Source organism: Jaculus jaculus, chromosome 6 (assembly GCF_020740685.1).
Source record: "Jaculus jaculus isolate mJacJac1 chromosome 6, mJacJac1.mat.Y.cur, whole genome shotgun sequence".
Taxonomy (NCBI): Eukaryota; Metazoa; Chordata; class Mammalia; order Rodentia; family Dipodidae; genus Jaculus; species Jaculus jaculus.
The window spans coordinates 166,795,407-166,820,778 of NC_059107.1; the positions used below are offsets into that span (position 1 = coordinate 166,795,407).

At 40.3% G+C, this 25,372-nt stretch overlaps 1 protein-coding gene and 1 pseudogene across 10 annotated transcripts in view; both read left to right on the forward strand.

The window, feature by feature from the left end:
- The window catches only part of Ppp6r2 (protein phosphatase 6 regulatory subunit 2), a 124,896-nt gene that overhangs the window by 44,542 nt on the left and 54,982 nt on the right, over window positions 1-25,372 (forward strand). For 7 of the 10 annotated variants that reach the window (XM_045151795.1, XM_045151792.1, XM_045151793.1 and 4 more), the window contains one exon: window positions 1,323-1,509. The exons of 1 other annotated variant lie outside the window; for it this stretch is intronic. In XM_045151795.1, coding sequence (XP_045007730.1) covers window positions 1,323-1,509 — 187 coding nt within the window. Of the gene's footprint in view, window positions 1-587; window positions 609-1,322; window positions 1,510-25,372 lie in introns of those variants that run through there. 2 more of the 10 variants (XM_045151802.1, XM_045151800.1) reach the window with 2 other exon arrangements.
- LOC105943877 lies at window positions 18,337-19,237 on the forward strand (annotated as a pseudogene).

Here is a 25,372-nt window from a genome sequence, read left to right on the forward strand (position 1 = left end):
TGTCACTGTGCCTAGTATCTCCCTCCCTCCCTCCCTTCCTTCCTTCCTTCCTTCCTTCCTTCCTTCCTTCCTTCCTTTCTTCCTTTTGGTATTTTGAGGAAGGATCTCACACTGACCTGGAATTCACTATGGGTGGCCTTAAACTCACAGTGATCCTCCTACCTCTGCCTTCCGAGTGCTGGGTTTAAAGGCATGTGCCACCACACCCGGCTCCTGGTATATTTCTTAGTAGTAAATTATTTGCACAGTGTCTCACAGCTGATATTGTGTCATAAGATGAAGACATGATATTTTTCAGCCCAGGACAGTTGGGGATCTGTATCTGTTAATATGAAGACATACTGACCTGGGGAAGAGTGGAAAGGTAATCTTGGGTTTGTCCTCATTGAAGTGGTATAGTAAGGCAGGAGAAGAGACATGGCCAAGAAGTATGAAGGTTTGGAGAGAAGAGACACCATAAAATAAAGTTTTGTTTTTTCTTTTGGTTTTTTGAGGTAGGGTCTCACTACTCTAGCCCAAGCTGACCTGGAATCCACTGTGGAGTCTCAGGGTGGCCTCAAACTCACGGCAATCCTCCTACCACTGCTTCCTGAGTGCTGGGATTAAAGGTGTGTACCACTATGACCGGTAAATAAAGGTTATTTAATCCAGGTACAGTGGGACATTACTGTAGTTCTAGTACTTGGAAGGTAGAAACAGAAGGATCAGGATCTCAAGGTCATCTTTAGCTATATAGTGAGTTTGAGGCCAATCTGGGCTACACGAGACCCTGCCTGAAAGAGAAAGAAAGAAAGATGGGGGGAAAGGAAAGATTATTTGCAGAATGAAAATAGAGTCAGAAAATGTAGAATATCAGAATGTAGGGTATAGGGAACCTATAAAACAACTTTTAGCTTCTAGTAAAAAAAAAATCAGTCATTTGAGCACCCATTCATTGGCCAAATTGCATCCATTCTCTATTTTTAAAAAATCAGTCACAGTTGGTCGTGGTGATGCACACCTTTAATCCTAGCACTCAGGAGGCAGAGGTAGGAGGATTGATGTGAGTTTAAGGCCAGCCTGGAACTACAAGTGAGTTCAGGTCATCCTGGGCTAGAGTGAGACCCTACCTTGAAAAAAACCAAAACAACAATTGAAAAAAAGAAAAAAAGAAAAACATGTATTCAGTCAGAGTAGCATCCACTTTATTCTGTTCTAAGGTATATTTCATACTTTGCTCATGTTACATGGAAATGCTTCCTAAGAAGCACTTTACTTAAGCAGTTTCCTGAGAGTTGGAGAAGTCTGATTTCATCACCAGTGCTTGGACTGTGCTCTTTTAGATACCCAAACACAGCCTGTGAGCTTCTGACTTGTGATGTGCCACAGATCAGCGACAGACTAGGTGGAGATGAAAGTCTGCTGAACCTTCTGTATGACTTCCTGAACCAGGAGCCTCCACTCAACCCTCTGCTTGCCAGTTTTTTCAGCAAGACCATTGGAAGTCTCATTGCAAGGAAAACTGAACAGGTAAAAATGTGCAAAGTGAGGTGTGTAGGACAACCACAACTGACACTGTGAAACTGTCACTAACCTATCGGACAGTATTTTGATTGCTTAACAGAACACACATGGAACATTGAGGGTGACTAATATGTTAATTTGAACTTGAGTAAAGAAGTGGTCATATCTGGGATAAGCAGCATTTTCTGCCCTCCCTGGGTAGTGTGCAGGCTCTCAGATCAGGCCCTGACTTTAAGTCCTAGAATATATATGCCCTGTGGTGGAATCTTGAATGTCTACCTTTCCAGATTTGGGCTTTGTGTGGGTGATACGTGTGTGTGTGTGTGTGTGTGTGTGTGTGTGTGTGTGTGTCTCCCCAGACTACTTATTGTTCAACGCAACCAAAAAATAATGTCCACCATTAGGTATTTGTTATGAATTTATCTTTCAGCTGTAGCATGGTCCTTCTGCCTTATGTTCAACCTGATGTAGGCTTCACCCCTCAACCCTGTGGACATAGGTAGGGGAGGTCGAATGGTAGCCTCTGCCTGTTACTACGTTCATGGTCCATCTTGTCACTCCACTAACCCATCCCCACTGAATTTCAACACATATCTCAGATATCAGATAATGTCTTTTGTCAATATTTCATTGTGTTTCCTAAATTATAAGGACTTTTTCTTTTAAATGTTACTAAATATGATTAGACTCCCAAAATATTAGTCAAGTATCTATTCAGCAAGCAAACCAATATTTTGTATCTATGTCTTGAGTCCTGAGAATGGTCATTTTCTCTTCAGGAAATTCTCTGGCATGTTGTAAACATTTAGAGGGGAATTATCTTTTGTTATTCCACATCTCAGATTTGCAAGGGACCTCAGAAGACTGTCTCATCTCACATCTGCTTTGAAATACTATAAATGAAGAGTAGCCATGCCATGTGTGTGCATGTTTGTGTGCCTATGCACTCTGGTCTTAAAATATTTTATAAAGTTAATTTTTAAAAATTTCCCCTCGTGTAGTGATGCATGCCTTTAATTCCAGCACTCAGGAGGCAGAGGTAGGAGGATCGCCGTGAGTTTAAGGCCACCCTAAGACTACATAGTGAATTCCAAGTCAACCTGAGCTACAGTGAGACTCTACCTCGAAAAAACTAAAAGAAAAAGTTATTTATTTATTTGAAGGGGCTAATGGGTGTGCCAGGGCCTCTAGCCACTGCAAGTGAATTCCAAATGCATGTACCACCTTGTGCATCTGACTTATATGGGTACTGGGGAATCAAACCTGGGTCCTTAGTCTTCACAGGCAAGTACTTGAACCCCTAAGCCATCTCTCCAGCCCCAAAGTTAATTGTTTGAATTGAGATCTTTTTTTCTATTTATATTCCTGTGGTGCTACTTACAAAGGAAAACAGTCTTTTTCTGTCAAGGACCAAATAGCAAAATTTTTGCATTTTATGGGCTACAGATCATCTCTGCCTCCTATCCTTTTTTACAATCCTTTAAAATTGTAAAAGAAGATTGGAGAGATGGCTTAAGTGATTAAGGTACTTGCATGCAAAGCCAAAGATTCTGGTTCAATTTCCCAGGACCGACATAAGCCAGATGCACAAGGTGGCTCATGCATTTGGAGTTCATTTACATGGCTAGAGGTCCTGAACCACCCAAATTCTCTCTCTTTCTCTGCCTCTTTCTCTCTTACTCGCTCTCAAATAAATAAGTAAATAAAAATGTTTTAGCTGAGCATGGTGGCGCATGCCTTTAGTCCCAGCACTCAGGGGCCAGAGGTGGAAAGATCACTGTGAGTTCAGGACCACCCTGAGACTACATAGTGATTTCCAGGTCAGCCTGGACTAGAGTGAGACACTACCTCAAAAAACAAAAAACAAAAAACAAAACAAACAACAAAAAAGATGTTTTAAGCAATTGTAAACAAGCCGGGCATGGTGGCACATGCCTTTAATCTTAGCAATTGGGTGGCAGAGGTAGGACTATCACTGTGAGTTCAAGGCTACCCTGAGACTACATAGTGAATTCCAGGTCAGCCTGTACTTAGAGTGAGACCCTACCTCATAAGAAAAAAAAAAACAAACAAACTTGGGGCTGGAGGGATGGCTTAGCGATTAAATGGCTTGCCTGCAAAGCTAAAGGACCTCAGTTCAGTTCCCCAGGACCCATATAAGCCAGATTCACAAGATGGCAATGTGTTTGGAGTTTGTTTGCAGTGGCTGGAGGCCCTGGCATATGCATTTTCGCTTTCTCTCTTTATGCCTCTCTCTCTCTCAGGTAAATAAATAAAAGAAAAAGAAAAAAATTGTAAAAGAAACAAAAAGTACTCTTATGGTACAAGTTATAAAGTTGCCCTGTGTTTGGTTTGACTTGCAGGTATGATAGGCTAACCCTGTCTGGCATATTTCATCCTTTCGTTATGGAGTCTTAGTTGTTTTATCAATTGATATTTCAATTGGTTTGTGTATATTTTTGTTTTGTGGAGTTGGGGATTCAACTCAGAACATGTCCCACTGAGCTCCATTCCTAGCCCTTTTTCTTTTTGTTGGCTTTGAGACTTAGCTGGTTGGCTGAACATAAATCTTATAGATTCAGGGCTGGAGGGATGGCTTAGTGCCTAAGGCATTTGCCTGCAAAGCCAAAGGACCCAGGTTCAGTTCCCCAGGACCCACGTTAGCCAGATACACAAGGGGGCGCACATATCTGGAGTTCATTTGCAGTGGCTGGAGGCCCTGGTGCGCCCATTCTCTGTCTGTGTCTCTATCTCTCTCCCTCTTTCTCTGTCAAATAAATAAATAATAAAATATTTTAAAAAATAAATAAATCCTATAGATTCATTGAAGCTTCATATTTCAACGATTGAGTCCTCCCCCCCCACCCCCGGTTTATCCAAGTAGGGTTTCTAGCTCAGGCTGACCTGGAATTCACTATGTAGTCTCAGGACGGCTTCAAACTCACAGCAGTCCTCCCACCTTTGCCTCCTGAGTGCTGGGATTAAAGCAGTTAAGGCTCTTGTCTACATAGTGTAAGGACCCAGGTTCAACTTCCTAGAACCCACATAAGCCAGATGCACAAGGTGACACATGCACACAAGGTGATGCATGAGCACAGTGTGGTACATGTATCTGGAGTTTAATTGCAATGGCTAGCAGCCCTGACACACCATTTCTCTCTCTCTCTCTCTCTCTCTCTCTCTCTCTTTCTCTGTTATAAAAAAATTAAAAAAGATTTTATTTGCAAGGAGGGAGGGAGAGAGAGAACGAATACAAATGGATGCACCAAAGCCTCTAATGACTGCAAATGAACTCCAGCTGCATACACCATTTTGTGCATTTGTTTTTATGTTGGTACTGGGGTATCAAAATTAGTTCCTTCAGCATTGCAGACAAATACCTTAACCACTGAGCTGTCTCTCCAGCCCAGGAAATTCTTTATTTTTCTAAATGTATACACATTGGCACAGAAATATTTCATATGTATTGTGATAGTTCTTCTTTCTTTTTTTTTTTGAGATAGAGTCCCACTGTAGCCCAGCCTGACCTGGAACTCACTCTGTTGCTCCAGGCAGGCCTCAAACTCACCTCCTACCTCAGCCTCCCTAGTGTTGAGATTAAAGGCATGCACCACTATGCTTGACCAATAGTTTTAAATGTATTATTAATTAATTAGTATTTGTATTTGTATATGTTGTAGTCAGCTCCAAGTTGTTGGGACAAACTTTTTTTAAAAAATTGTTTTATTTATTTATTTATTTGAGAGCTACAGATAGAGAAAGAGTGAGTGAGAGAGAACATGGGCACACCAGGGCCTCCAGCCACTGCAAATGAACTCCAGATACATGTGCTGCCTTGTACATCTGGCTTACATAGAGGGAATTGAGCCTCAAACTGGAGTCCTTAGCCTTCACAGGCAAGTGCTTAACCACTAAGCCATCTCTCCAGCCCTGGGACAATATTTTTTAATTTTACTTATTTGAAAAAGAGTGAGAGAGGGTGGGGGGATGAGAATGGGTGCACCAGGATATTCAGCTGCTGTAAATGAACTCCATACACATGCAACACCTTGTGCATCTGGCTTATGTAGGTCCTAGAGAGTTGAACCTAGGTCCTTTGGCTTCGCAGGCAAGCACCTAAGCAGCTAAGCGATCTCTTCAGCCCAGGATAAACTTCTATTTATTTATTTATTTTTTGTTTTTCGAGGTAGGGTCTCACTCTGGCTCAGGCTGAACTGGAATTCATTATGGAGTCTCAGGGTGGCCTCAAATTCACGGTGATCCTCCTACCTCTGTCTTCTAAGTGCTGGGATTAAAGGCTTGTGCCACCATGCCCGGCCCAGGATAAACTTTTATTTTTAATTTTTATTAGCATTTTCCATGATTATAAAAAAAAAATCCCATGGTAATTCCCTCCCTCCCCCCCCCCCTGACACTTTCCCTTTTGAAATTCCATTCTCCATCATATTACCTCCCCATCACAATCATTGTACTTACATATATACAATATCAACCTATTAAGTACCCTCCTCCCTTCATTTCTCTTCCCTTTATGTCTCCTTTTTAGCTTACTGGCCTCTGCTACTAAGTATTTTCATTCTCACGCAGAAGAAGCCCAATCATCTGTAGCTAGGATCCACATATGAGGGAGAACATGTGGCGCTTGGCTTTCTGGGCCTGGGTTACCTCACTTAGTATAATCCTTTCCAGGTCCATCCATTTTTCTGCAAATTTCATAACTTCATTTTTCTTTACCGCTGAGTAGAACTCCATTGTATAAATGTGCCACATCTTCATTATCCACTCATCAGTTGAGGGACATTTAGGCTGGTTTCATTTCCCAGCTATTATAAATTGAGCAGCAATAAACATGGTTGAGCACGTACTTCTAAGGAAATGAGATGAGTCCTTTGGATATATGCCTAGGACTGCTATAGCTGGGTCATATGGTAGATCAATCTTTAGCTGTTTTAGGAACCTCCACACTGATTTCCACAATGGCTGGACCAGATTGCATTCCCACCAGCAGTGTAGAAAGGTTCCTCTTTTTCCACATCCCTGCCAACATTTATGATCATTTGTTTTCATGATGGTGGCCAATCTGACAGGAGTGAGATGGTATCTCAATGTAGTTTTAATCTGCATTTCCCTGATGCCTAGTGACGTAGAACATTTTTTTAGATGCTTATATGCCATTTGTATTTCTTCCTTTGAGAACTCTCTATTTAGCTCCATAGCCCATTTTTTGATTGGCTTGTTTGATTCCTTATTATTTAACTTTTTGAGTTCTTTGTATATCCTAGATATTAATCCTCTATCAGATATATGGCTGGCGAAGATTTTTTTCCCATTCTGTAGGTTGCCTCTTTGATTTTTTCACTGAGTCCTTTGCAGTGCAAAATCTTTGTAATTTCATGAGGTCCCAGTGATTAACCTGTGGTTTTATTGCCTGAGCAATTGGGGTTTTATTCAGAAAGTCTTTGCCAAGACTTATATGTTGAAGGGTTTCCCCTACTTTTTCCTCTACCTGTTTCAGAGTTTCCGGTCTGATGTTAAGGTCTTTAATCCATTTGGACTTAATTCTTCTGCATGGAGAGAGAGAAGAATCTATTTTCATCCTTGTGCAGATATATATCCAGTTTTCAAAACACCATTTGCTGAAGAGGCTGTCTTTTCTCCAATGAGTATTTTGGGCATTTTTATTGAATATCAGGTGGCTATAGCTACTTGGGCTTACATCTGGGTCCTCTATTCTGTTCCACTGATCTACATGTCTGTTTTTGTACCACGCTGTTTTTGATACTATGGCTCTGTAGTATAGGTTAAAATCGGGGATGGTGATACCACCAGCCTTATTTTTGTTGCTCAGTATTATTTTAGATATTCGAGGTTTTTTGTGATTCCAAATGAATTTTTGGATTGTTTTTTCTATTTCCACAAAGAATGCTTTTGGAATTTTGATAGGGATTGTATTAAATGTGTAGATTGCTTTTGGTAAGATTGCCGTTTTCACAATATTGATTCTTCCAATCCAGGAACAGGGGATGTTTCTCCACTTTCTAGTGTCTTCTGCAATTTCTCACTTGAGTGCTTTAAAGTTCTCATTGTAGAGATTCTTTACTTCCTTGGTTAGGTTTGTTCCAAGGTACTTTATTTTTTTTTTATGTAATTGTGAATGGGAGTGATTCTCTGATTTCATCCTCTGTGTTTGTTGTTAGCATATATGAAGGCTATTGATTTCTGTGTATTTATTTTGTATCCTCCTACATGGCTATAGGTTTTGATCAGCTCTAACAGTTTGCTAGTAGAGTCTTTAGGGTCCTTTATGTATAGAATCATGTCATCTGCAAATAATGATAACTTGATCTCTTCAATAATATCTCTTAATATCAACGGCCTCAATGCCCCAACCTAAAGACATAGGTTTGCAGACTGGGTTAAAAAGCAGGATCCTACAATTTGTTGTCTCCAAGAAACTCACCTTGCTACAAAGGATAGACATTATCTTAGGGTGAAAGGTTGGAAGATGGTGTTTCAAGCAAATGGGCCTAGAAAACAAGCAGGGGTTGCTATCCTAATATCTTACAAGGTAGACTTTAGTCCACCGTTAGTCAAGAAATATAAGGAAAGTCACTTTATGTTGATTAAGGGCACACTCCAACAGGAGGACATTACAATCCTAAACATATATGCATCTATAATGGGGGCTCCCAAATTCATCAAACAAATACTATGAGAACTAAGGTCACAGATAACACCAAACACAGTGGTAGTGGGTGACTTTAACACCCCACTCTCATCAATTGACAGGTCATCCTGGGAAAAAATAAACAGAGAGGCATCTGGACTAAATGAGGTCATAGAAGGAATGGACATAACAGATGTATACAGGACATTTCATCCAAAGGCTGAAGAATATACATTCTTTTCAGCAGCACACGGAACATTGTCTAAAATAGACCATATATTAGGACACAAAGCAAATCTTAACAAATTCAGGAAAATTGAAATAATCCCTTGCATTCTGTCTGACCACAATGGAATTAAACTACAAATCTGTAGAAAGAAAGGCTATAGAGCATACACAAAATCATGGAAACTAACCAATACACTACTAAATGATGAATGGGTCAATGAAGAAATCAAGAAGGAAATCAAAAAATTTATAGAGTCAAACAATAATGAGAACACAACATATCAAAATCTCTGGGACACAATGAAGGCAGTTCTAAGAGGTAAATTTATAGCCTTAAGTGCCTATATTAAGAAATTAGAGAGCTGGTTGTGGTGGCACACGCCTTTATTCCCAGCACTCGGGAGGCAGAGGTAGGAGGATCGGCATGAGTTCAAGGCCACCCTGAGATGACAGAGTTAATTCCAGGTCAGCCTGGACCAGAGTGAGACCCTACCTCAGAAAAAAAAAAAAAAAAGAAGTTAGAAAGGTCACAAGTAAATGACCTAATGCTTCACCTTAAAGCCTTGGGAAAAGAAGAACAAGGCAAACCAAAAATCAGTAGGCAGGAAGAAATAATAAAGATTAGGGCAGAAATTAATGAAATAGAAACAAAAAAAAAATCCCCAAAATTAATGAAACAAAGAGTTGGTTCTTTGAAAGGATAAACAAGATCGATAAACCCTTAGCAAACCTGACCAAAAGAAAGAGAGAAGAGACACAAATTAATAAAATCAGAGATGAACAAGGTAACATCACAACAGATTCCAGAGAAATTCAAAAAATCATAGGGACATACTATAAAAGCATATATACTCCACAAAGTATGAAAATCTGAAAGAAATGGATGATTTCCTTGATTTATATGACCTACCTAAATTAAATCAAAATGAGATTAATCACTTAAATAGACCTATAACAAATATGGAGATCCGAACAGTTATCAATAATCTCCCAACTAAAAAAAGCCCAGGCCCAGATGGATTCACTGCTGAATTTTACCAGACCTTTAAGGAAGAGCTAACACCATTGCTTCTTGAGCTTTTCCAGGAAATAGAAAAAGAAGGAATTCTACCAAACTCCTTCTATGAGGCCAGCATCACCCTGATACCAAAACCAGGCAAAGATAGAACAAAAAAAGAAAATTACAGACCAATCTCCCTCATGAACTAGATGCAAAAATTCTCAACAAAATATTGGCAAACAAAATACAAGAGTATATCAAAAAGATCATTCACCCTGACCAAGTAGGCTTTATCCCAGAGGTGCAGGGATGGTTCAACATACGCAAATCTATAAATGTAATACATTATATAAATGGGTTGAAGGACAAAAATCACATGATCATCTCATTAGACTCAGTGAAAGCATTTGACAAAATCCAACATCCCTTCATGATAAAAGTCCTAGAGAGACTGGGAATAGAAGGAACATATCTCAATATAATAAAAGCTATTTATGACAAGCCTACAGTCAACATATTACTAAATGGGAAAAACTGGAAGCTTTTCCACTAAAATCAGGAACAAGACAAGGGTGTCCACTGTCCCCACTTTTATTTAACATAGTTTTGGAAGTCTTAGCCATAGCAATAAGGCAAGAGACACACATAAAAGGGATACAAATTGGAAAGGAAGAGATCAAGTTATCATTATTTGCAGATGACATGATTCTATACATAAAGGACCCTAAAAACTCTACTAGGATAAACTTTTAAACAGGCATAGTTTATGGGAGAGAGGGATTTATTACAGCTTACAGATCCAGGGCAAGGTCCATCAATGACGGAAGGAGTTGGCTCCCTTTTCCAGATACTAGCAGAGAGAAAAACCAAAAACAGCAAGCACCAACCTTAGAGCTCAAACTCCTCTCTACACCTTTGGGCTGGAATCATATCCACCCCCAGTAACACACACCCTTGTAGGAGGAGTCTGTCTGCTATTGGCTGAAGCTGCAAGTTCAGTTTTAATAAAATACTTGGGTCTATGGGGTCATATGTCCAACCTACTGCTGTGTATGGGCACATGTGTGCCATGGTACACTTATGGAAGTCAAAGTATAGCCTCCAGATGTTTCTCCTCTCCTTCCACCTTCTTTTTTGTTTATTTTTGTTTATTTATTTAAAAGTGATGGACACAGAGAGAGAAAGAAGCAGAGATAGAGACAGAAAGAGAAAGAGAGTGAGAGAGAATGGGTGTTCCAGGGCCTCCAGCTACTGCAAATGAATTCCAGACTTGTGCGCCCCCTTGTGCATCTGGCTAATGTGGGTCCTGGAGAATTGAGCCTTGAACTGGGATCCTTAGGCTTCACAGGCAAGCACTTAACCTCTAAGCTATCTCTCCAGCCCTCCTTCCACCTTTTTTTTTTGTATTTTATTTTATTTTATTTTATTTTTTTAATTTTTATTAACATTTTCCATGATTATAAAATATATCCCATGGTAATTCCCTCCCTCCCCACCCCCACACTTTCCCATTTGAAATTCCATTCTCCATCATATTACCTCCCCATTACAATCATTGTAATTACATATATATAATATCAACCTATTAAGTATCCTCCTCCCTTCCTTTCTCTTCCCTTTATGTCTCCTTTTTAACTTACTGGCCTCTGCTACTAAGTATTTTCATTCTCATGCAGAAGTCCAGTCATCTGTAGCTAGGATCCACATATGAGAGAGAACATGTGGCGCTTGGCTTTCTGGGCCTGGGTTACCTCACTTAGTATAATCCTTTCCAGGTCCATCCATTTTTCTGCAAATTTCATAACTTCATTTTTCTTTACCGCTGAGTAGAACTCCATTGTATAAATGTGCCACATCTTCATTATCCACTCATCTGTTGAGGGACATCTAGGCTGGTTCCATTTCCCAGCTATTATAAATTGAGCAGCAATAAACATGGTTGAGCATGTACTTCTAAGGAAATGAGATGAGTCCTTTGGATATATGCCTAGGAGTGCTATAGCTGGGTCATATGGTAGATCAATCTCTAGCTGTATTAGGAACCTCCACACTGTTTTCCACAATGGCTGGACCAGATTGCATTCCCACCAGCAGTGCAGAAGTGTTCCTTTTTTTCCACATCCCCGCCAACATTTATGATCATTTGTTTTCATGATGGTGGCCAATCTGACAGGAGTGAGATGGACTCTCAATGTAGTTTTAATTTGCATTTCCCTGATGCCTAGTGACGTAGAACATTTTTTTTAGATGCTTATATGCCATTTGTATTTCTTCCTTTGAGAACTCTCTATTTAGCTCCATAGCCCATTTTTTGATTGGCTTGTTTGATTCCTTATTATTTAACTTTTTGAGTTCTTTGTATATCCTAGATATTAATCCTCTATCAGATATATAGCTGGCGAAGATTTTTTCCCATTCTATAGGTTGCCTCTTTGCTTTTTTCACTGTGTCCTTTGCGGTGCAAAATCTTTGTAATTTCATGAGGTCCCAGTGATTAATCTGTGGTTTTATTGCCTGAGCAATTGGGGTTGTATTCAGAAAGTCTTTGCCAAGACCAATATGTTGAAGGGTTTCCCCTACTTTTTCCTGTATCAGTTTCAGAGTTTCCGGTCTGATGTTAAGGTCTTTAATCCATTTGGACTTAATTCTTGTGCATGGCGAGAGAGAAGAATGTATTTTCATCTTTCTGCAGATATATATCCAGTTTTCCAAACACCATTTGCTGAAGAGGCTGTCTCTTCTCCAATGAGTATTTTTGGCATTTTTATCGAATATCAGGTGGCTATAGCTACTTGGGCTTACATCTGGGTCCTCTATTCTGTTCCACTGATCTACATGTCTGTTTTTGTGCCAGTACCATGCTGTTTTTGTTACTATGGCTCTGTAATATAGGTTAAAATCAGGTATGGTGATACCACCAGCCTCTTTTTTGTTGCTCAGTATTATTTTAGATATTCGAGGTTTTTTGTGATTCCAAATGAATTTTTGGATTGTTTTTTCTATTTCCATGAAGAAAGCCTTTGGAATTTTGATAGGGATTGCATTAAATGTGTAGATTGCTTTAGGTAAGATTGCCATTTTCACAATATTGATTCTTCCAATCCAGGAACAAGGGATGTTTCTCCACTTTCTAGTGTCTTCTGCAATTTCTCGCTTGAGTGTTTTAAAGTTCTCATTGTATAGATTCTTTACTTCCTTGGTTAGGTTTATTCCAAGGTACTTTATTTTTTTTAATGCAATTGTGAATGGGAGTGATTCTCTGATTTCATCCTCTGTGTGTTTGTTGTTAGCATATATGAAGGCTACTGATTTCTGTGTGTTTATTTTGTATCCTGCTACATTGCTGTAGGTTTTGATCAGCTCTAACAGCTTGCTAGTAGAGTCTTTAGGGTCCTTTATGTATAGAATCATGTCATCTGCAAATAATGATAACTTGATTTCTTCCTTTCCAATTTGTATCCCTTTTATGTGTGTCTCTTGCCTTATTGCTATGGCTAAGACTTCCAAAACTATATTAAATAAAAGTGGGGACAGTGGACACCCTTGTCTTGTTCCTGATTTTAGTGGAAAAGCTTCCAGTTTTTCCCCATTTAGTAATATGTTGGCTGTAGGCTTGTCATAAATAGTCTTTATTATATTGAGATATGTTCCTTCTATTCCCAGTCTCTGTAGGACTTTAATCATGAAGGGATGTTGGATTTTGTCAAATGCTTTCTGTGCGTCTAATGAGATGATCATGTGATTTTTGTCCTTCAACCCGTTTATGTAATGTATTACATTTATAGATTTGCGTATGTTGAACCATCCCTGCATCTCTGGGATAAAGCCTACTTGGTCAGGGTGAATGATCTTTTTGATATACTCTTGTATTCTGTTTGCCAATATTTTGTTGAGAATTTTTGCATCTATGTTCATGAGGGAGATTGGTCTGTAATTTTCTTTTTTTGTTCTATCTTTGCCTGGTTTTGGTATCAGGGTGATGCTGGCCTCATAGAAGGAGTTTGGTAGAATTCCTTCTTTTTCTATTTCCTGGAAAAGCTCAAGAAGCAATGGTGTTAGCTCTTCCTTAAAGGTCTGGTAAAATTCAGCAGTGAATCCATCCGGGCCTGGGCTTTTTTTAGTTGGGAGATTATTGATAACTGTTCAGATCCCCATGTTTTTTATAGGTCTATTTAAGTGATTAATCTCATTTTGATTTAATTTAGGTAGGTCATATAGATCAAGGAAATCATCCATTTCTTTCAGATTTTCATACTTTGTGGAGTATATGCTTTTATAGTATGTCCCTATGATTTTTTGAATTTCTCTGGAATCTGTTGTGATGTTACCTTGTTCATCTCTGATTTTATTAATTTGTGTGTCTTCTGTCTTTCTTTTGGTCAGGTTTGCTAAGGGTTTATCAATCTTGTTTATCCTTTCAAAGAAACCAACTCTGTGTTTCATTAATTCTTTGGATTGTTCTTTTTGTTTCTATTTCATTAATTTCTGCCCTAATCTTTATTATTTCTTCCCGTCTACTGATTTTTGGTTTGCCTTGTTCTTCTTTTTCCAAGGCTTTAAGGCGAAGCATTAGGTCGTTTACTTGTGACCTTTCTAATTTCTTAATATAGGCACTTAAGGATATAAATTTACCTCTTAGAACTGCCTTCATTGTGTCCCAGAGATTTTGGTATGTTGTGTTCTCATTATCATTTGACTCTATAAATTTTTTGATTTCCTTTTGATTTCTTCATTGACCCATTCATCATTTAGTAGTGTATTGTTTAGTTTCCATGATTTTGTGTATGCTCTATAGCCTTTCTTGCTACTGATTTGTAGTTTAATTCCATTGTGGTCAGATAGAATGCAAGGAATTATTTCAATTTTCCTGAATTTGTTTAGATTTGCTTTGTGTCCTAATATATGGTCTATTTTAGAGAATGTTCCATGTGCTGCTGTAAAGAATGTGTATTCTGCAGCCTTTGGATGAAATGTCCTGTATATATCTGTTAAGTCCATTCCTTCTATGACCTCATTTAGTCCAGTTGCCTCTCTGTTTATTCTTTCCCAGGATGACCTGTCAATTGATGAGAGTGGGGTGTTAAAGTCACCCACCACCACTGTGTTTGGTGTTATCTGTGACCTTAGTTCTAATAGTGTTTGTTTGACGAATTTGGGAGCCCCCATGTTAGGTGCATATATGTTTAGGATTGTAATGTCCTCCTGTTGGAGTGTGCCCTTAATCAATATAAAGTGACCTTCCTTATATTTCTTGACTAACATCGGACTAAAGTCTACCCTGTCTGATATTAGGATAGTAACCCCTGCTTGTTTTCTAGGCCCATTTGCTTGAAACACCATTTTCCAACCTTTCACCCTAAGATAATGTCTATCCTTTGTAGAAAGGTGAGTTTCTTGGAGACAACAAATTGTAGGATCCTGCTTTTTAACCCAGTCTGCAAATCTATGTCTTTTCGTTGGGGCATTGAGGTCATTGATATTAAGAGATATTATTGAAAGGTGTGTATTTATGTTTGCCATTTTTTTTTGGTGTGTGTGTGTTTCTGGTTCTACCTGTACTCTCTTCTGTTAAGTAGTAGTTTATTGAGTATTGCTTGTTTTTTCAAGGTTCCTTATATGTGTTCTTTTCCTTTTCTTCAGCATGGAGGATTCTATCAAGTATTTTCTGTAGAGCTGGTTTTGTCTTCAAATACTCCTTTAACCTGCTTTTGTCATGGAATGTCTTTATTTCTCCATCTATTTGAATGGATAACTTTGCAGGATAAAGTAACCTTGGTTGACAGTTGTTATCTTTCAGAACTTGGAATATATCACTCCAAGCCCTTCTGGCTTTAAAAGTTTGTGTTGAATAATCTGCTGTAATCCTGATGGGCTTGCTTTTGTAGGTAACTTGATTTTTCTCTCTAACTGCTTTCAATATTTTTTCTTTGGTGTGTGTGTTTGGAAGTTTGATTATAATATGGCGTGGAGAGGTTCTTTCTGGGTTTTGTCTGGCTGGGGTTCTAAAGGCTTCCTGTATCTGCATTGGCACCTCTATTCCAATTTGGGGGAAATTTTCTTCTATGATTTTGTTGAAGACGCCTACTTTGCCTCTGGAGTGGAGTTCTTCTCCTTCTACTATGCCCTGAATTCTTATATTGGATCTTTTCATAGTGTCCCGAATATCTTGAAATTTCCACTCATACTTTTCTATAAGTTTGTCTTTCTCTTTGTTGGACTGCATTAGGTATGCCACCTTGTCCTGTAGCTTAGATATTCTTTCCTCTCCCTCATCCATCCTACTGGTGAGATTTTCTACAGTTTTTTTTATTTCATTAACTGTGTTCTTCATTGCTAATAATTCTGACTGGTTTTTCTTTATTATTTCTATTTCCTTATTTATGTCTTGTATTGCCTTCTTTATTTCATTAAATTGGTGTCCTACATCTTCTTTGATTCCTTTGATTTCCTCTTTGATTTCTTCTTTGATTGTTTTGATGTGTTCTTTGACCTCTTTGAACATATTTATAATCATTCTTTTGAACTCTTTCTCAGGCATTTCCTCTAACTCTTTCTCACTGGAGGACATTTCTGATGCATTAATACTTTTAGGTGGATTTCTATCGTCTTGCTTTTTAGTCTTTCTTGTGTTATAATGTATATATTTTTGCATCTTGGATTAAGTAAATGCTTGGATTTTCTAGCTAGCTGTATATTCTTAGCTGTATCAATTGATTTGATGTAATATATTTTCAGGGTAGGACCTTAAGGTGTTAGGTGTGGCTCTTAAGACTCTCAGAGTATCTACAAAGATGTTCTTAGGGGTTGAGTATCCGTGCTATAGGAGTATTCAAGCAGGCAGAGTGGAATAAAATACAGGTAGATTCTAAAATTTAACTAAACACTGTACACATTCAATCAAAAACAACACCGAGTATTTATGCAAGAGTAGTTATTATAACGACCAGATCCCCTATCAACAAAGAGGTTAAGATTTCTGGTCTGTTGAGGGATCCAAGTCAGCTTGCGACCAAGTGAGACCCTTCCCTGGTGCAATCCCAGTTACCTTGGATGATTTTGGTCTCTGTCAAGTTGCTGCCTGGGTCGTCGGGCTGCTGTTCTGATTTCTGGAGCTGGGCACTTGTTTTTCCTGCGGGGCAAACCAAGCTGCTGCTGCTGCCTCTGCTGCTGCTGTAGCTTCCACTGCTGGAGCTACCACTGCTGCTGAAGCTGCTGCTGCTGTGTCCACTGCCGCTGCTCCCCCTGAAGCTGCTGCTGCCGAGTCTGCCACTGCTGCCACTCCTGGGTCTGTTGCTGCTGGGGCCGCTGTTACCGGTGCTCCAGCCGCTGATGTTGCTGCCGAACTCTGCTCCTGCTTGGGTCCCGCTGTCAGCCCAAGTTGGCATGGCCGGGTCCCCGGCCGCTGCTCTGTTCGCCGGAGCTGGGCTCAGGTGGTGGGGGAGGTTGAGGGAGCCGCAGCTGCTCTGGTTCTCTCGCTGCTCCAAGCGTTCTTCTACCTCGCGGTCTGCTCCGTTGCTCACTGCCACTCTCCCCTCATGTTTCCCGAGTTGCGGAGAGCGCCAGTGTGAGGGAAAGCTCCCACACCTGGCTTTTCCTGCGGCTTGAGCCGATTCTGGCGGCTTTCTGGTGCGCCGCGGCCGCGGCGGTTGGCCGAGCTGCCAGAGCCGCTTTTCCCGCCTGTGCAGACTCTGGATGCTCTGGAACTCTTCTACTTCTCCGCTGCCGCTTCAATTTCCTATACACCTCACTTTTCAGTAAAAGTGTGTATTTTGCTGAGTTTTTTTGGTCTTTTTCCCCCCTAGGCTGCTTTGGCGTGGTACCTACGCCGCCATCTTAACCGGAAGTCTCCTTCCACTTTTTTTAAAATTTTAAAATATTTTATTTTTATTTATTTATGAGAAAGAGAATGGGCATTCTAGGGCCTCTAGCACACATGCACCACTATGTGTATCTCTGTCTTATGTAGGTACTGAGGAATCGAACCTGGGTCCTTAGGTTTCACAGGCAAGGGCCTTAACCACTAAGTTATCACTCCAGCCAATCCTTGTGCCTTTTTAAAAATACTTAACAAAAATTTTCATTTGGTCTGGAGCAATGGCTTAGTGGTTAAGGTACTTGTCTGTGAAGCCTAAGGAAGCAGGTGCAAATCTCCAGGTCCATGTAGCTAGACACACAGTGACAAAAGTGTGTAATGTTGCACATGTGCACAAGGGGATGCATGTGTCTGGAGTTTGTTCACAGTGGCTGAAAGGTCCTGGTGCATACATTCTCTCCTCTCTCTCTCCCTCTCTCAAAAATATATAATAAAAAATATATAATAAAAATACATACATGTATATATATGTGTATATATATATTTTTTAATTTTGTGGTAGGGTCTCACTCTAGCCCAGGCTGACCTGGAATTCACTATGTAGTCTCAGAGTACCCTTTTACCTCTGCCTCCTGAGTGCTGGGATTAAAGGCATGCACCACCACACCTGGTTATAGATTTTTATTTATTTATATTTATTTATTTGCAAGCAGAGAGAGACAGCAAATGGGCATGCCAGGGCCTCTAGCCACTGCAAATGAACTTTGTCCCTTGTGCATCTGGCTTACGTGGGTCCTGGGGAATTGAACCTGAATCCTTTGGCTTTGCAGGCAAACACCTTAACTACCAAGCCATCTCTCCAACCCTATAAAAATATTTTAAAAGTATTTCAGCTGTCTGGGCCCTCCGCAGCTGCTCCCGCCACTGCTTTGCTTCAGTGCCTAGGTGCACTCAACCAATGGCCTTGGCAGCTGGTGGCCCTCTGCGGGGACTGTCCAGCAGGGCCAGGGGGACAGCACACATGCACTGAAGCATGTTTCAGGATTTACTATGAAGCACAGAAGCAGTTAGTGCCAAATTGTGGTTGGTTAACATTTGTAGGGTGAGTGGGGCAGCATTTCCTTCTCCCACTCTTCTGAGATGGCAGAAATTAGTTGAATTCAGTATGAAATGGAATACACCAAAGGTTTTAGTCAGCAAATGAGGATCCCAGAAAAATTAAAAGTAACACTACCAAATGCTGACCTGGAACAAGGGTTCCAAGAAGGAGTTCCAAATGCTAGTGTGATAATGCAGGTTCTAGAAAGGATTGTTGTCACAGCAAATGATGAAGATGTTTCTTTTTCTTTTCTTTTCTTTCTTTCTTTCTTTTTTTGCACTTTAAAATTTATGTTTTATTTATCTGTTGATTTTTTTTTAAATTTTTATTAGCATTTTCCATGATTATAAAAAAAAATCCCATGGTAATTCCCTCCCTCCCCCTCCCTCCCCCTTCCCACACTTTCCCCTTTGAAATTCCATTCTCTATCATATTACCTCCACAAGGATGTTTCATTTTTAAGACCAGCAGATCTTGACCTCATTCAGTCAACTCTCTTTAAACCTCTGGCACTAAAAACACCACCTTGTGTACTTATACTAAGCGAAAGACCACTAGATTTCTTGGACTTAGAAAGGCCTCCCATAACCCCTCAAAATGAAGAAATACGTGCAGTTGGCAGGCTAAAAAGAGAGCGCTCTGTGAGTGAAAATGCTGTTCACCAAAATGGACAGCTGGTCAGAAATGATTCTGTGTATGGCATTTCCAATATAGAGGCAACGAGTGAGGGGACATAGATGACATGATTGTTGTAGATGCAGCTTCATTATGATGACAGGTATTGACTGTACTAAGATAATAAAACTGAAAAGATGCCTACAACTTTTAGAAGAAGAGAACAAAGAATGAGCTAAAAGAGAAATGGTTATATATTCAGTTACTGTCACATTCTGGCGGCTAAATAACTGGCTGTGGTTCCGACACTAGAGGTAATCTCAGCACTCAGTTATATTGTCTCAATAGCTAGAAACATAAAGGATTTGCAAACTTCTTTGTTTCTGTCTTTGCATTGTATCCATTTTATAGTCCAGGTCCTAAAAAGGTATTTCATGCAGACAGTAAGGGGAAAGGACCTAGACTTGTAGAAGTGAGGGTACATTGTCACTCGGCTGTGTCCACTTAACCAGTTCTGCAGCAGAACCTTCATAACATTCTTTTTGCTTGTTCTGTAAATAGGGTTTTAAAAAATTAATTAATGTTTTTATTAGCAAATTCCATGATTGCAAACAGTATCCCATGGTAATGCCCTCCCTCCCCCCACTTTCCCCATTGAAACTCCATTCTCCATCATATACCCTCCCCATCTCAATCAGTCTCTCTTTTATTTTGATGTCATCATCTTTTCCTCCTATTATGATGGTCTTGTGTAGGTAGTGTCAGACATTGTGAGGTCATGATATCCAGGCCATTTTGTGTCTCGAGGAGCACATTGTAACAACTCCTGCCCTTCCTTTGGCTCTTACATTCTTTTTGCCACCTCTTCTGCAATGGACCCTGAGCCATGGAAGGTGTGATAGAGATATTGCAGTGCTGAGCACTCCTCTGTCACTTCTTCCTAGCACCATGATGCCTTCTGAGTCATCCCAAGGTTATTGCCATCTGAAAAGAGAAGGTTCTCTACCAAAAGTGAGACTAGCATTAATATATGGGTATGAACATTAAGAGAAGTGCTTACTGGGCAGTTTGATGAGCATAGTATATACATTTAGCCAGACAGCAGCAGACCTTACACCTCTAGAGCTAATAACTACCCTGTTTTAGGTTTTCCATATCAGGGATATATTTCCTCCAATGGAGCAGGCCTCCAGTCCAATTAAAGGGCAGTTGGTTTCCACCATGACAAACGTACCACTTTTGCACCTGTTGGCTCATTTGGCCTCGCTGGCCAAGTGTAAGGCTTGCAGTGTCCACTGTTGAGTATCTTCACTGGTGATTTCTCTCTCTCCCATTGAACTGCATGCAGAATGGCATCTTCCAGCTTTCTGACAGGTATTTTACATAGAGGAGGTTATCAGCTCAGTTCCAGCAGGATTTCTCATTGGCCTTGCAGCCCAAGTATGTGGAGTCTTCAGCAATAGGGTCTTACCACTATTCCTAGTGGGAAACCAAGGGCCTTGGCAATGGCCTGTAATGTTTTGGGGGCATCAGAGATCTCGCTGGCCAACAACTCACTGGAAGGTATCCCATCCCTGGCACTGAACATTTTCTAGTAACAATCTATGGCTCCTGAGTATTCCATTGTCCACAAAAGTAGGTTTCCATAAGATTTATTTATATCCTCTTAGATTTTGATTAGCCCTCCCTCCACCTTTCCTTTCCTCAATCTCTTCCCCTGACCTCACTTGAGCCTTTTAATTCCTATTAACCTATTCTTCTACTTACATACATACAATACCATTCTATTAAGTACTCCCCTCCCTTCCTTTCTCTTCCCTTTATATCTCTTTTCTGGCTTACTGGCCTTTGGTACCAAGTTTCTTCCTACTCACACAGAAGTTCAATCATTAAATAGGCCTTTTAAAGTTTTTTTTTTTATTATTAGCAACTTCCATGATTATAAAAAATATCCCATGGTAATACCCTCCCTTCCCCCCACTTTCTCCTTTGAAACTCCATTCTCTATCATATCCCCTCCCTATCTCAATTAGTGTCTCTTTTATTTTGAGGTCATGATCTTTTCCTCCTGTTATGATGGTCTTATGTAGGTAGTGTCAGGCACTGTGAGGTCATGGATATCCAGGCCATTTTGTGTCTGGGGAAAGCACGTTGTAAGTAGTTCTATCCTTCCTTTGGCTCTTTCATTCTTTTCCTCCGCCTCTTCCGCAATAGACCCTGAGCCTTGGAAGGTGTGATAGAGATATTGCAGTACTGAGCAGTCCTGTCACTTCTTTCCAGCACCGTCGTGCCTTCTGAGTCATCCCAAGGTTACTGCCATCTGAAAGGAGAAGATTCTCTACCAAAAGTGAGAGTAGCATTAATATATGGGTATGAACATTAAGAGAAGTGCTTACTGGGCAGTTTGATAAGTATAGTACATACATTTAGCCAGACAGCAGCAGACGTTACACCCCTAGGGCTCATGACTACCCCTGTTACAAGTTTTCAGTATTAAGGATGTATTCCCTTCCATGGACTCCAGTCCAATTAAAGGGCAGTTGGTTAATAGACATAATAATAGACATGCCACTATTGCATCTGTTGGCTCATTTGGCCTGGATGGACAAATTTAAGGCTTGCAATATCCTTTGTTGAGTATCTTCACTAAATAGGCTTTTAAAAATAATTTATTTTCTTTCTTTCTTTTTTTTTTTTTTTAAGTATCTAAAGGACAGTTGTTGAAAAAAGTTGAGTTGTTGGTTAATAGACATTTTTGTACCTACATGGCAGCATTAATACATTTGATGTCAGGGTTTGGTGCCAAATTTAAGAACAATCATGCTACCACCATACTTCATGATCATCTGTACAGGTTAAATGTTTAGAACTCCTAACAGTGCAGCAGCTTAGCTATGTACAATGTGTGTTATTATTTTTATTTAATTTTACAGTTGGTTTTCTTTAAAATATGTTTTTACTGAGTCCATGTTTGAACAACTTAAGAAATTACAGAATAAGGTACAAATGTAGTGTACTTAATAAACTGTCGACCAAAGCAAAAAAAAAAAAATCATTTAGGGCTAGAGAGATGGCTTAGCCTTGAAGGTGCATGCCTGTGAAGCCTAAGGATCCAGGTTCAATTCTCCAGGTCCCATGTAAGCCACATACCTAAGGTGGCACACACATCTAGAATTCATTTACAGTGGCTAGAAGCCCTGGCATGCCCATTCTCTCTTTCTGTCTCTCTCTCTGTCTTTAGTAAATAAATAAAATTTTAAAAAGTAAATCTTTAAAAAATATTTCATTTAACTAGTTGCAAGCAAAGAGAGAGAAAGAGAGAGAGAATGGGCACACCAGGGTCACCAGCCATTACAAATGAACCCCAGACGAATATGCCACCTTGTGCATTTAGCTCACATGGATACTGGAAGATCGAACCTGAGTCTTTAGGCTTCACAGGGAAGTGCCTTAATGGCTAAACCATCTCTCCAACTCTTTTTTCACCTTTTAAAAAGTTTATATATTGGGTTGGAGAGATGGATTAGGGGTTTAGGTACTTGCCTGGGAAGCCTAAGGACCCATGTTCAACTCTCCAGATCCCATGTAAGCCAGATACACAAATGTGAGGCAGTCACAAGGTAACACATGCCCACTAGGTGGTATAAGCATCTGGAGTTCGATCTCAGTGGCTGAGGCCCTGGTGTGCCCATTCTCTCTCTCTCTGTCTCTCTCTGTTTGTCTCTGTCTCTCACTCTCTCTAAAAAAGAAAAAAAGGCTGGAGAGATGGCTTAGCGGTTAAGCGCTCGCCTGTGAAGCCTAAGGACCCCTGTTCGAGGCTCTGTTCCCCAGGTCCCACGTTAGCCAGAGGCACAAGGGGGCGCACGCGTCTGGAGTTCGTTTGCAGTGGCTGGAGGCCCTGGTGCGCCCATTCTCTCTCTCTCCCTCTATCTGTCTTTCTCTCAAATAAATAAAAAATAAACAAAAATATTTTTTTTAAAAAAGTATTTATTTAGCCTGGGTTAGAGTAAGATCCTACCTCTAAAAAACCAAAAAAAAAAAAATTTGTTTGCAAGCAAGGAGAGAGAATGAGAGAGATTGAGAATGGGCATACCAAGGCCTCTTGACATTGCAAAGAAATCCCATATGCATGTGCAATTTGTGCATCTGGTTTTACATGGATACTGGGGGATTTAACTCAGGCCATCAGCAAGTACCTTTAACCACTGAGCGTCTTTACAGCCCCCCTTTATGTTACCCCCTTTAGTGTTTTTTTTTTGTTGTTGTTTTTTAATATCTTATTTTTATTTATTTGACAGAGAAAGGGAGAAAGAGGGAGACAGAGACAGAGAGAGAGAATGGGCATACCAGGGCCTCCAGCCACTGCAAATGAACTCCAGACTTGTGCATCCCCTTGTGCAACATGGGTCCTAGGGAATTGAACCTGGATCCTTTGGCTTTGCAGGCAAATGCCTTAATCACTAAGCCATTCCTCCAACCCTGTTGTTTTGTTTTTCAAGGTGGTGTCTCACTCTAGTCCAGGATGACCTGGAATTCACTGTATTGTCTCAGGGTGGCCTTGAACTCATGGTGATCCACCTACCTCTGCCTCCTAAATGCTGGGATTAAAGGTGTGCACCACCATACCCAGCAGGTTGTTTTCTTTTTATTTTATTTATTTATTTATTTGAGAAAAAAAAATAGAGCTGTCATGCCAGGGTTTCTAGTCACTGCAAAGGAACTTCAGATGCATGCTCCACCTGTGCATCTGGTTTATGTGGGTACTGGGCCCTTAGGCTTCACAGGCACCTTACCTGCTAAACCATCTCTCCAGCCCATCTATTTGTTTTCTTTTTTGCCACTGCTGCTTCCAAGCTACCATATTCTCCTAGCTCCTCACAGATGCATGCACCACTGTGTTTGGTTTCATGTGAGCACTGAGGAGGATTAAACCTAAGTTGGCAGGCTTACAAGCAAGCACCTTTAACCATGGAGCCATCTCCCCAGCCCATATCATGACAGTTTTTATATCTGGGATCTGAAGTGATTTCCCTCATTTCAGTCCTGATTTCTTTGTTCAACAGTCTCACTATGTGCCCAGGCTTCCAATTCATATACTCCTTCCTGCCTCAACCTCCAAAGTGCCAGAATTACAGGTGAATGCCACCATACCCAGCTCAGTCCTGATAGTATTTGTACCCTCTGGTTTTGCTCTTAATTTCTCTGTCTAGAAATTTAAACATCTGCCTCAGAATGCCTTCTTCCGCATTTCTCAGTCTACTCCTTCTATTTTCCTTCTTCCTTTTCCTCCTTTTCTGTTTTCCCATTTTCTTCCTAATCTGTCTTACTCTGTTTTCTGTTGCTGTAGCTGACTTTTACAAGTTCTTGATGCTAGGAAGGTTAAGGTTGAAAGGCTATACCTGGTGAGGGCAGAGTCCAGAGGATGCTTGGATGTCACATGACAAGATAGAGTAACCTGTTCTTCTGCTTACAAAACTGTCAATGCAGTCATAGGGCCCTACTCTCATGCCCTCTAATTCTGACTACTTTCCAAAGGCCTCACTTCTAAATAACACTACCAACAAATAAATAAATAACCATCAACATATAACTTTGGAGATAAAATCCAATATATGATTTTGGGAGGACATGTTCAAACTATCGTATCATCTCAGTACCAGTGAACTTGGCTGAGATCCCATAGTCAGTTGGACCTTCTTTGTGTTCTCATCACTCCCAGAAGAATGCTGGCTATACCCCAGCTCCCAGTTCAACCTAGACAAAACATCTATGGCTGATCTGGGCTGAGTTTTTAAATATTCAGATTCAGCCAGGCTTCTCTACCATGGTCTCCACTCACACATAAGCCACTCACCCATCAGTCTATCATATCCATGGTGTATTCTGTACCACTCCCCCATGTCCACATATACATCTTGTTAGGAGTGATCACCAACCAGGTATATAATGCCTCTTTTCCTTTTCAAAAACCTTAGTCTTTTTTCCCTTCAGCCACTCATGGGCTCTTGTCAAAGATGTTCATCTTATATGCTCCTTTGTCTGTAGGGTATGTATTCTAGCGGCTGTCAACTATGATTATAATTTCCAGCTTAGCTCTGTCTACACTTTGTTTCATTTGGAAAAAACCTGATCCAATATGTGTGTACAGAATTCTGACCTGTTGTATTAGTCAGGGTTCTCTAGAGGAACAGAATTGCTAGAACAAATTATTTTAAGAAGGGAATTTATTGGATTAGCTGATAGTAGTCCAATAGCAGTTGCAGGCCCAAGAATCAAGGAACCTGGTAGCTTCTCATTCCTCATGGCCAGATGCCTCACCAGTCCCAATCTGGCACTGCAGATGGCGCCAGAAGGCCTGGAGCCCTCCTGAGGAGCCACTGGGTTTTGATCCATGCAATCTACAGTTGATGCTGGTCTTCAGTCTGCCCTGGTCTTCAATGGTAGAAG